The sequence below is a fragment of the Lissotriton vulgaris genome, chromosome 11 (assembly GCF_964263255.1).
Source record: "Lissotriton vulgaris chromosome 11, aLisVul1.2, whole genome shotgun sequence".
In the NCBI taxonomy this organism is placed as follows: Eukaryota; Metazoa; Chordata; class Amphibia; order Caudata; family Salamandridae; genus Lissotriton; species Lissotriton vulgaris.
Genome location: NC_141699.1, coordinates 1,078,850,985 through 1,078,864,335, shown reverse-complemented (window position 1 = coordinate 1,078,864,335; position 13,351 = coordinate 1,078,850,985). Strand labels below are relative to the sequence as shown.

At 46.7% G+C, this 13,351-nt stretch overlaps 1 protein-coding gene across 1 annotated transcript in view; it reads right to left on the bottom strand.

Annotated features, from left to right (window-relative positions):
* Window positions 1-13,351, bottom strand: part of ECEL1 (endothelin converting enzyme like 1) — a 207,682-nt gene that overhangs the window by 59,337 nt on the left and 134,994 nt on the right. The window contains exon 6 of the mRNA XM_086944957.1: window positions 5,001-5,223. Within this exon, the coding sequence (XP_086801083.1) occupies window positions 5,001-5,223 (223 nt within the window). The remainder of the gene's footprint in view (window positions 1-5,000; window positions 5,224-13,351) is intronic.

The window sequence follows — 13,351 nt, the reverse complement described above, 5'->3', positions numbered from 1 at the left end:
TATTACAATTCAAAAAGTTGAAAAATATTCAATACATAAAACACATTTCATAATGACATTCTTAGAAAACAAGGTCTACATGGCGTTTCGGTGAGTTAGCAGATGTTCACCTTCTTCAGGACAGTTTTCTAAATAATGGAAACAATTTATTATTTATACATACTTGCGTTGCTGACGAAACCTATACAATAGCTATTTACCATTAACATCCCAAAGTATCACATTCAATAGAAAAAAGATTCGAGGAGCTTCTTAATTGATCTCATATTTTTTATTGTCACAGTTATTAACGCATTTAAAAAAAATGTGAGTGTCATCTAGTCACCAGTATATTTTATCTAGTTCTCTTTTCACCACACAGTGAATATTGTAGATACAAGTTTTAGCACCCATAACTCTAATATAAGTAAGGATGTATTTCCTCTTAATCAGGATTACGCCAATGAAATGAAGGCACGGGATCTTGGTAATATCCCAAAAATTAAAACCTATATCACATCAAACAAAATACAATGATGGAGAGTTTACTTAACGCTACCTTCATCAGTCGAGGGTTAGTGTTCTAATTCAATAAACTAGATAAATCACGTATTAGTTTTACATGCCACTGAGTCAATGCCCAGAGTCAAATAACATTTGTTGGAGCCACCGTCTTGTAAAAAAAAAAACATATACTGTTTGGGCAGAACGATAAACCAAAACTAATTATTATGCCTCTGTTATATTTTCCAATTTTGAGACAATATATCTATATGGTAAGAGAAGCATTACTTGCCTCTAGAGCCTGGAACTTAACCCTTTCGATGCTGATGACGAGCTCAGCTCGTCATCAGCCACGGGTGGCGTGTGCTGATGACGAGCTGAGCTCGTCATGGTGCCACTAAAATGGCATTTTCCAGCACACAGCGGGAAAACGCCTAGCAGCCAAGAGGTTAAAAAGCACGGGGGGCTGTCAAGGAACCTCTATAGGTTAACTTGTGAGTCACAACTGGATACCAACTTGAATTGAAACCCTCCATGGGTTTTATACACTGTATAGACTCAATATTGTATATAAGGTATTAGTAATAATCGATCTTGTCCAACTTTGTTTCTTATTTCTAGAGTATTGTTAGGAGACAAGGTATGTATTATCTGAGATTGATGTCTGTGTTGATCACTGTGCAGATGTTGTTAAAAATGTCTCCTGACAGGCCTATAATCATAGAGTGATAAGGTAAGGTCATTCCATTTGCTCATTATTGATACCGGTAGAACATAGAAATAACTACTGTTACATAGCTCAGTGTTCCTTTGCACTATGCCGTAACTAAGGGATTGTGATGTTAAGTTACTCGCCTGTTCGTGAATTGATAAAATGATCACTCATACTAGACTTACTAGTCTTTCTTATCTCAAGGATTTCCTGCGATGCGGGCCGTTGCCAATTTACCAAACTGCAGCGTGTCTGAGTGCAGTTAGGCACCAGAGACTGTGCCAGACTACTTACAACATAGTTATTGCACCAGAAAGATCATATTTTAGTGGTGGGGGTGTACAGCATCGTCTTCATCGCTTGTAAGAACTTAAGGCGATGACGATAAAACTGCATTACATCATAGAATAGGTAAGCATCAATGGAGTTTCCAAAAATAGTACGAGTTTGTCATTCCCCCAATTACCAGGCGTATGGGGGCTAAAACTTGAATCTACAATATTCACTGTGTAGTGAAAAGAGAAATAGTTAAAATATACTAGTGACTAGATGACACAAAATTTTTTTTAATGCGTTAATAACATTGACAATAAAAAATATGAGATCAATTAAGAAGCTCCTCGAATGTTTAGTTAATACCTTGTCTTTTTTCTATTGAATGCGATACTTTAGGATTTTAATGGTAATAGCTATTGTATAGGTTTCGTCAGCAATGCAAGTATGTATAAATAATAAATCGTTTCCATTATTTAGAAAACGGTCCTGAAGAAGGTGAACATCTGCTAACTAACCGAAACGCCGCGTCAACCTTGTTTTCTAAGAATGTCATTATGAAATGTTTTTTATGTATTAAATGTTTTTCAACTTTTTGGATTGTAATAAATATATGAAAACATATTTTTAACACTCGTTTCGCTGTTACTGTATATTGATTGTGTTGTGTTCTGCGGACGTACCTTAGATTGCAATATTTTCAGCTGTCAATAGGTTTTTTTCAACAAGTTCTGTGATATAGCCTAGGTAATTTTGTGCCCACAAGTCAGGACACTCTTTGACTTTTGAATTCACCCCGTCCCTATTCTAATATTAGGGTATCTCCCTTTTTTGTTACAAAGACAGTACTTAAACAGTTACTACCCAGCACACTGCTACAAGTGTGACAATGCAGCCTATTCCAGGCCTTTAAAGCTATAAAAATAGCTGGTGTGGCAGGAATTAGTTGTTTTAATACATACTGAATTAATAAACAATTGCTATTCTGCTCATCTCTAAATGATGCAAACAGCACCACCATGTGGCAGCTGTCATATTTGCTGGTAGCGACAATGAAGTGCCAACAAGCGCCGGAAACCACAGGCACAAATTTAGCACTGAACATGACTCCCCAACACACGCTTGTAAGGGGGAACCTAGCCTTTCGCTAGAAACATATGTATCAATAAGTTAATGGCTTTTAGTTACATAGCTTTTTAAATAGTAAATATCTCCCCCTCGTGACAAAAGAAGGTCAAGATAAAAGAAGCATTGGCTTGCTGCATTGTATTGATTTCACTGGAGCTCCATAGGAATTTGTACCGGTCATGTAAACAAACAGAGAATGGCACCAGTTTCCATGAATCAGATATTGTGAGGTAGAAAATAACTATAGGAATTGATTTAATCACCACGGGGCAGATGTATCAAGATTCCATTTTGCTATTTCTAAATAGCGATTTTTAAGGAATCCCTATTTAGAAATCGCAAAATGGGATGTATGTAAAAAATCGCTATTTTTTAGAGATTTCTTAATCTTCCTTATTTGCGAATTCGCAATTTGTGAATTCGCAATTAAGGAATAATTTCCCATTCATTCCTATGGGCCAGGTGGCCCATAGGAATGATTGTGAAATTAATCTCAATTTGTGATTCGCAATTTGCTAATCGCAAATTGAGAATAATTTCAAGGGTGCAGGGGTGTCTCAAGGACACCCTGCTGCACCCCTGAAATGTACATTTGTGTGGATATGGCGAACATACATGCCCTATGGGCATGTGTGTGCCTCACATGCTACCTTCAAAAATGCCAAATTGTGCATTTTTAAAAGAATTCACAAATTAACATCAACTACAAGTTGGTGTTAATTTGCGATTTCTTAACCAAAATTCGCAATTGAAAAATGCTACATACATAGCATTTAAGGAATCGCAAAATTGCGGTTCCTTAAATGCTATGGCAAAATAAGGAATCGCAAATATTTGCGATTCCTTAATTTGAGAATTTTTGATGCATGCCAAAACATGCAAATAGACCGTTTTCGATTCGCAAAGGCCGAAATTCTGCGAATTTCGGCCTTTGCGATTCGCAAACGGCTTGATACATCTAGGCCCACATCTCCAAAAACAAAATAAAGTCAATGGCACAGTGTAACCATCCGTGACATGCAATGGTCCAGTGTTGATTGTAATAGTACTCCCAACAGAGAGCTAAAGCCATCGGTAGCCAGATGCAAAATAAACTAAACAAAAAAAAACTGTTACGTTACCGGATGTGGGCAATATTAGCCAAAACAATAAATCTGGATGAATTCCACTTTTGAAATACAGGGGCTAACTTGAAGCTCCAAAATGTGTATTTTTGATTCCATGTACGTCAAAACATTGCAGGCCAGATGTTTCAAAGGTTTTGTGTGCCCCTTGTGCCGTGCAATGGGACGCAAAACCTACAATGAGTTTTACCAACCAACACAAAGCCAGGGAGGCGTCCATGGAAGGAGGGTGGGTGTCCCCAGGCATCCCCCCATGGATTTTTGCCCATTCCTAGATTTACCATGAGTAGTAGACCTAGGAATGCGTTAAAATGGTACGCTTTCCCAGGGGAGGCGTAACAAGGAGAAATAGGTGTACTTCTCCTTGTTTTCTTCAGTTCCTACATAGAAAGAGGAAAAAGTCTCAGAGGATTGTTTTCATGCAGGACACATTGGCATCAGCAGGAGGAGAAAGGGGAGGGTCCCCCCCCCTGGATTTTTCACTTGCCCATTAATGACTGTGCCCCTGCCCTTTGACATAATCAAAAAGGGTCGGAGGATGGATGATGTCAACATTTTGCCCCCCCCCCCCCCCCCCCCCCCCCAGAAAACATTTCTGCGGACACCCGTGGCAGGAAGATATCCCTTCTTGCACAAAAACAATCCCTTCTGCAGTGCAGGCACCCTTGCCCAAGGGTGCCTCCGTTGGCACTAGGTGGCACATAGTGCACCAGCGTGCTGACAAGAAAGCACCATATAATGTTACATATGGCGCACTCTTCCCCTCTCCCTGTCAGGCAGTGCCACAATATGTGAGACTTTTTTATAAATATGCCCCTGCACGTATATAAAAAAAAATTGAATTCCACCATAGACCCAACATGTTATGCCACTTATGCTAGAGGGTCCCTAAGTTCAGCGCATTCAGCAGATGCTTTTCATGTCTTATCTCCACTTTCTTTCTCCCAGGATCATGCGCAGCTCCAGTCAAGCTCTCTTAAAAGTTCTCCATTTTAATCTTAGCACTCAGGGTGGGTGGTACATTTCTGCAATCGGTTGGTATACCCTTGCTCTAGAACTAAGGCGCGCTGCCTCCTTGATAATATTCAGTCGGAAGCTCAGGACCATCCTGTTTGGCTAGGTTTGCACTTAGCACCAAGAGACCCTTATTGGGTAATAAGTGGTGTTAGGCAGTCACCAGATCTACCATTCCATGTTATTCCCCATGCATCCAACACCAAATCTACCACCCCATGCCCGCGTTTTCCAGAAGCTGAGCGCCAGAAAGAGGACCCACGCACCTTGGCCTTGCTCGTAGACGAGAAGTGCTCCTCCACGAAGAGAGCCCCCAGCGCCATCCCAAAGTGCTTGTTGGTCTGGCTGAGACACATCTTCCCCAGCTCCACCTGCTTCTCCGTCCCCTCCATGTCCTTGGACAGCTCGTGGATGGCGTCGCGGAACGGCGTGGAGAGGTGCTCGCTGAGGACCACCACGATGCGCCAGATCATGTAGTTGTGAAGGATCCTGCATGGCAGCGGGGAGAAGAAGTGGAGAGAGGTTGGGGAAGGAGTATCACTTGTGCAACATCACAGTTACGAAGCCTCATAATGTCCTGTACCATCAGCTGCCATTTATTGGGACCTCCAGAGACCCACCGAAACATCTCATTCATTCTCTCATGATTTTTAATTTTTTTTATTTTACAGAGTTTTATATAGCTCAAACTTGACCTGAATCGGGTATCAGAGCGCTTTACATAGCCCCAGTTGCATTACATGAGGACACATTCATTTTTGTTTTTGTTTATGCACGGGGAGATTAAGTGATTTTCCCAGAATCACAGGATGTTCAGCGTCATTGCCAAATCTCGAACCCAGTTCCCGAGATTCGAGGTCGACCGCCCCAGCCGTTAGGCCAACTCCTCGCCCCAGTAGCACCCTCCAGGATAAAAATCCCCCCAAATGTGAGTGAATGTTGAAGAGTGGAGCCCAATCTTACCTTCCATTGTAAACACTCAAATGGAGTTCTCATTAACACCTTAGCTGCTTTGGAACGTCCAGCTCCAGTGCTGAACGTTCCATTGCGCAGGTGCAGCTGGAACGTCCAACGGCCAACGGCAGCACTCCCGAGGTAGTGGTGCCGTCGGCCGTTGGTATAGGCGCAGCACTTAAGAGGCTAAGCCAAGGGTGGGGCTTGTATCACTACAGAACCAATGAGCCCAAGATATTGACACACGAAAGGGTTTCACAAACTTTAGGCAGTAAGTCGCCCACACGTGGCTGCGGTCCAGTGCTTAATTTGCAGAAAAATAAGTGCCAGGGCTCTGTTGGAGTCCGCTGCAGCTTGCACTATTCACTGCTCCAGCTATTGACAGGACCTACGCAACTACTAAACATCACTCTGCTACAAGTGGGAAAATGCAGACTGTTAGAGGCCAGAAAAGCTCAAAGAATGGTATGGGCGACATGCATTAGTTCTTTGAAATTATTAAACAACTGATAACCTACTCATCTCCAAAGTACACAAACAGCTAGTAGCTGTCACAAGTGCTGGTGCCGAGCACCACAAACCACCTGCTCAAATTAGGCACTGCGGTCCCTGCCTTTCCTATCAGGCAGGAAGCTGGGCCAGGCTTCTTGCAAGACAGGATTCAGTATTTACCACCCCCTGCAGGCCAGGTCTTATGATGGACTTAAATGCAGCAATAAATTATACGATAAACTTTCTGAGATGAGGGTCACAAAAGAAAGGCCAAAATATGTTTTTCACAAGGCTCCAAAAAACCTTACACTGACACTGGGAAGATAGAGAATCAGAGAGAAAAAGAGAGAGAAAGACAGAGAGTAAAAGAATTTGAATTTGAATTTAAAAACATTTGTATAGCGCGCTTCTACCACGCGGTTTCTTGGCGCTTTTGGACTGCGAGGAGACAACAGGAGCGGAGGGAGTCTAGACATTGTAGGCTCGGGAGAAGAGCAGGGTTTTAAGACCTTTCCGGAACTCAGTGTAAGAAGATGTCATGCGGAGTTCCGTCGGAAGGGAGTTCCAGAACACAGGAGCGAGAACTGCAAATTTTGTTCCGCCCGCCTTTTTCTTTCTGAAACGGGGAGTGGTTAGCAGTGCCTGATGGGTGGATCGAAGCTCTCTGCCCGGTGTATAGGGCTTGATGGCGGAGCAGATGAACTCCGGGGCGGTGCCCATTTTGGCCTGAAAGGTGGTACAGCCAAGCTTGAATAGGGCTCGCTCTTTCACCGGCAGCCAGTGCAGTGCCTGCCGTAAGGGAGTAGCACGGTGGAATTTGGGCAGGCCGTGGATCAGGCGGGCGGCCTGGTTCTGCACTAGCTGCAGACGGTGGATGGCGTAGGCTGGGGCGCCATTGTAAATGATGTTACCATAGTCAAGGCGCGAGAGCACCATAGCCATCACTATGATCTTTAGGGCAGGTAGAGAGAAAAAGCGAGAGATCTTCCTAATGGTTCTGAGGGAAAAAAAGCAGGAGGAAACAACCGAGTTGACCTGTGAGTGAATGGACAGTGAAGAATTAAGGAAGATACCAAGGGTTTTGACCTTGGGGACAGGGAGCGGGGGAACACCAAGTGAGGGTGGCCAGTGGGAAGGGGATCAGGGACTGCAACCACCTCCGGTCAAGACTAACTCCGTCTTGTCCGGGTTGAGTTTGAGGTGGTTGCAGTTCATCCAATCCTGGATGAACAACATGACGGATTGGACGTTCTGGGAAGATGAGGAAGAGTGGGAAAGGTTGAAAATTAGCTGGAGGTCATCGGCGTAATTGAACACCGTGACCTCAAGCTGCTGTAACATAAAAATAAGGGGGTAGATGTATAAATTAAACAAAAGAGGGGAAAGTGAGGAACCTTGGGGGACCCCACATACAACCTTACGGGAGGTAGCAGTGAAACCAGCTAGGTGGACCGCCTGAGCCCCATCACTCAGGAAGGAATCAAGCCAGGCGAAGGCCAGGCCCTCTATGCCCGCCGCCCTGACACGGGTGAGGAGGATGGAGTGGTCCACCGTGTCAAAAGCGGCGGACAGATCTAAAAGGATGAGGGCCTGCGGGAGGTTGGAGTCAATGCCCTCGCGTAGGCTGTCCATCACTGAGGTCACCACCTTCTCCGTGGAGTGGAGGGGGCGAAAGCCCGCCTGCCGGGGGGAGAGGCAGTGATTAGTTTCCACATAGGTGCTCAGGGTGCTGGTTACATGGGTTTCTAGAACCTTACCCAGGTAAGGCAGAAGGGAGATGGGACGGTAGTTGGAAGGGGATGAAGGGTCGGCATCGGGCTTTTTTAAGATGGGGATAACAGCCGCAAATTTGTGGGCAGTGGGGACCACTCCATTGCTGAGTGAGTCATTCAGAAGTGTGAGGGGAGGAGTAGGGCAGGTTAGGAAGATTTCTCTCAGGATATGAGCAGGGGCGAAGTCTAAGGGGGAGCCTGACTTTACCTTTTGGAGCAGGGGGAGGAACGTGGCCTTAGTCAGGGGGGGGGATGGAAGTGAGTTTGGAAGTGACAACAGGTGAGGAAGGGTTGGTGAAAGCGGGGGAAGGGAGGGGGATGATGGCCTTGATCTTTGCGACCTTGTCGACGAAGAAATCGTTGAGCGAGTCGCAGAGCGGTTGGGAAGGGGGGATCGAGGCCGTGGCTCTATTAGATGAGGCAAGCTCATGTACTGTAGCAAAGATTTCCTTGGTTTGGGATTCTGCTGCCAGTATCCTATTAGAATAGAACAAGGTCTTGGCATCGAGGATGCCTTGCTTGTATGCCTTGAGCACAGAGAGGTAAGTGTTTTTTTTGGCGGGGCAGTATTCTCTTCTCCATGCACGCTCTGCTCTGCGTGCGGCCAGTTTCTTCTCCTTGAGGTCAGGGGTGAACCAGCGGTTAGCAGCGTGGGCTCGCTTGACCGCGATCCGCCTCAAGGGGGCAAAAACGTTGCCTGCCTGGGTCAGCCAGCCATCGATAGTGGCCAGTTGGGCCGGGGCGGCGAGGCCGGAGAGGTCAGGGCTGGAATTGGCTAGGGATGAGCAGAGGGATGGCATGTCTGCCTTACCCCATTTTCTGACCCAGGTGTTCTTGGGAAGTGGAGGTTTGGCCGCTGGGGCTAAGGCAAGGGAAAAAGAGATTAAGAAATGGTCCGACCAGGAGCAGGGGGAGATGGTAGGAGGAGTAGTGGAAATATTCAAGGTCCAAACCTGGTCGAGCGAGTGGCCGTGTACGTGGGTACGGCTGTGGACATGGGGGGTGAAATTGAGACTGGTCATAAGGTCAGTGAATTCTTTGGATAGGGAACTTTCGGCAGGATCATTGGGCCAAAAGTTAAGGTCGCCCAGGACCAACACTGACGAGTTGTTGACAACCAGTGTTGCGAGAATGTCCTGGAGGCTGGAGACAAAAGTGGGTGTGGGGTGGGGGGACGGTAGATGAGAACAGCAGTTAGGGGGGCCGAGTGAGAACTAGCGCGGATTATCAAGCAATCAACTTCAGAAATAGGGGGAAAGGGAAGAATCTGAAAGTGGAAATCAGTATGAGCTATCAAGGCCACTCCACCACCTCTTCTGCCCTCCGGTCGATCCGCTCGGATGATGGAGTATGAGGGAGGTAGAGCTGCTAAGACATTGGGTAGGGAGTCGGCCTTAAGCCAGGTCTCTGTTAAGAACAAGAGATCCGGTTTGTGGGTGTCGAGGTAGTCGAATAGCTCATACTGATGACTGACTGCTGATCTGGTGTTAAGAAGCGCAGCTGTGGTGTTGAAGGTTGGCGTGTGGGGGGCAGGAGGAGGGGAAAGAGTGGGGGGAGCAGTGCAGGGCAAGCGGGACGAACTTGGTATGACGGCAGGAGGAATGGGCGGAGATCTCGAGAGGAGACTTAGGTTTTGCAACAAATCAGAAACAAACGAGCTGATGGTACCTGGGATCCAGTGAGAAAGAAGATCAAGGGAAGAGTACGTCAACTGTGGGACATAAGGAGGTGCCCCTTGCCCCGGCCTGCCGCGGACGGGGGCAGACGGGCTGGACTCTGGCGTGACTCCGGCGAGCCTACGGCGCGCCCGCTGCGCTCGTCCGCTGCGCTGACACATGGGGGGACGTTTAAATGGAGGAGCAGCGTGGGGGGAGTGGCGTGGGTGGGGTAGGGCGAACCAGCCCAAACCAAGATGGCGGCCACTGCCGCTGGGAGCCTACGATGCTATCAGCTGCCAGCCAGCCCCGCCGATCCCCTAGGAAACAAGGTAGGAGGTTAAAATACCTGTAGATTTTCAGTGCAGGTTAAACACAGAGGAAAATCACAATTTAAAGAAGCGTGTAGCCGCTCTTAATCAGCGTGACAGCGCGCTAAAATTAAAATGCTAAAACACAGCCCTCAGCTCCTGCAAGCAAGCCCACTGCCACCGGGCTGCTCGCAATCGCTGAGAGAACGTCAGAAGTGCTCCTAAATGGAGGAGCGGCGTGGGGGGAGTGGCGTGGGTGGGGTTGGGCGAACCAGCCCAAACCAAGATGGTGGCCACTGCCGCTGGGAGCCTACGATGCTATCAGCTGCCAGCCAGCCCCGCCGAGCCCCTAGGAAACAAGGTAGGAGGTTAAAATACCTGTAGATTTTCAGTGCAGGTTAAACACAGAGGAAAAGAGAGAAAGAGAGAGAAAAAGAGAGAGAAGAGTGGCAGGGAAAAAGAAAAGGCGAGAAGTTAAAATAAAGAGGCAGGAGTGCGTGTCCACCACTAGGACAGAACTGCAGTGTCATATAGAAAGTGGCAGCCATGAACATGACCACTGGTGTATCCAGCGTGTCGTGGGCCCTAGTAGCAGGGAAGGAAGTAAATGTAAATGTAAATGTTTTTGTACTTGTATAGCGCACAGCTACCCGGACCGGGTCTCCCGGCGCTTGTACTCATACCGCTAAGGAACCTTTCCTGGCTTTTCCCTGTGAAATGTCCACTCCTGGGCATCCCCAAGGTGAAGCCAGGCATCCCAGCGCTGATGGGGCCGTTGTGGAGATTAAGCAAGCTATTGCCCAGAGTTGCAACGTGCGACCCACGATTAGAATAGGCACCTAGGCGAGAAATCAGGCCCGAGGAATTAAGGGCTCAAGACCACACCAAGACCCGCCGAGGTGGGAATTGAACCCTGGTCCCGGGCCAGACCTCTGCATCAGGGTCTGCCGCTCTAACCATTGAGCCACACTTCTCCAGAAGTGGCCCCAGGCAGGTGTCTGAACTGTGAAATACAGCAATAATTAGGGTTCATTGGGCCGCTCGGAGCTCTGGGCCCCGGTGCTACTGCACCCCCCACACCAATGGAAGCTTTGCATCTGAACACAACCTTTAAGACAGAACCACACTGTCATAGAAAGTGATGGCCTCCATCATGGTCATCAAGACAGAACAGTGCTGCCATGAAAACTGAGGGCCCCAGACACTATCAATGCCATTAAAAGCGAGGGTCACACGACACTACCAGAACAGATTACTACTGCCATTAATCCGGGGGCCACTGTCCAATGACAGGACCATTTTGGATTAGCCGCAGTACCATTAAATCTGAGGACCCCACACACTACTGCTAAAATAGAACAGCACTGCCATTAAAAATCAGAGCCACGTCACTACCGTTAGGACAGAACCATAGAGCCTTTAAAATCAAGGACCCCTGTCACTACGACCACAGGGTATCGCCACACTGCCATGAACGAGCAAACGCACACAGGAGACAGCAAAGCAAGCCCTCATCTTCACACACTGCAGTGACTTCGACCTGTCACCAGAGCTATCCCTCGCCCAGGGCACATGTTGGGGGTACACGCAGGTGGATGGCATCCATCCACTGCTTTCTAATGGTGGATGGTCCTATCAAGAAGCAGGGCCATCCCAATACGTCCACGGTTCCTCCTAGTCATCCTGATCTGCCTTTCTATTTTGTAGGCTATCAACATCATTTTAGGCTTTCAGGCCATTTCACGGAGCACTACTCTGTTCGGCACCTGCAAAGTGGCAATTTCTGCATTCCGAATGCTTGTTAATTCGAGCTGCCTGGTGCCAAAGCAAAGGCCAAAGTTAAGGGGCCATCAGTCCTCCTTTTGTTCTAGTCTCCCTGGGAGTTATCTAGAGCCTCACACCTAGATACAAATGCAATGGAGGGGAAACAAAGGCACACAGCTTGTTTTTGCTTCACAACTACTTGAGGCATGGTTTTGCATTTGTTCAGTCCCTGTATATAAGAGATATGCATACACTGTAAGAATGTCAGAGGTGCTGACCCGTCCCAGTATTTACACAATTAACAATTTGGATACCACTATTTTGTTTTATTTCTTTTACAGCACTACTCATCCCAATGCAGGGTGTCAGAGCGCTTTACATCGCACGTACACATTATACATTGAGAATAAATCATATGTGTATGCATTAATATACAGGATGTGGTACGTAAAGCAGTGAGGGTTATGATCTGTGGGAGTCACACGTCCTTCGTATTTCACTGTGCTGCATTAGAAGGATTACAATTTATGAACTGCAAGTAACAAAGGGATCTCAGTGTTAAAAGCAGTGACCCACGAACCGATCTACATAAAGTAAAAATCTGTAATCTGCACGTTGGGCGATGTGCCCTGCAGGAGACAAATGAACCCTCTGTGCGACTTTGATTTAAAAATGGGACTAGAGAAAACACAGCTCCCTCCAGCGATTGCCCTAACCTCCAGAGTTATTTCACCATTATTATTGTTCCCTGAGATTTACTGGGCACACAAAGATTTCTGCAGCAGGTGCCTCCTTAATCCCATAAAACATTTTAAAATGCAGACTTTGCAACTAACTAAGCAGATCAGATTTATTGGTTCTCCTTGTTGCCAAGGTCTGTTGCACAGTTTAAAAAACATAAATGTATTAGTTGAGGACCAGATTTTGCGTTGGTACAATCTCTACGCAAAGTCTGCATTTTCAAATCTTGAAATGCACTCAAATGTACTCATGACAGACCTACTAAACATATATGTGAGGTGTTAAGATCTGATGTCACTTTTTGTGATGGCACTTCCTGTAAAATCGTGGCTTGTGATGCCACTTCCTGTGATGTCGCTCTCTTCCTGTGATGCAGCCCCATGATGTCATGTGCCATGACATCACTTGCATACTGCCTAACTTGGTTAGTCCCCCCACTTATTTTTTTAGGACTTGTGCCTTGCCGTCACCTGTACAGACCATGCAAACTCACAATTGAGACAGCAGAGCTATCCCTTACTTACACGGACTACACAATCTCACACCTAAACCAGCAGAGCTATCCCCTACCTACACAGATCACTGAAGCTCGATTGTAAGAAAGCAATGCTTGCTCACATTCACAGACCAAGCAAACTCATACCTCAAACATAAGAATATAGAGGTATCCCTCACCTGCACAGATCACAGAAGGTCAGACCTGAGACAGTGAGGCTGCAGGGCTATCCCCCACCCGTGCAGGCCACACAATTTCAGATCTAAGATAGCAAAGTAACCCCTCACCATACAGACCATACAAGCTCAGAACTAAGATAGCAGGGCTGTCTCCCATCCTCACAGAAGCTCAGCCCCAAGACAGTGAGACTGCAGAGCTATCCCTCAACTATACAAACTACACACACTCACCACTAAGACAGCAGAGCTATCT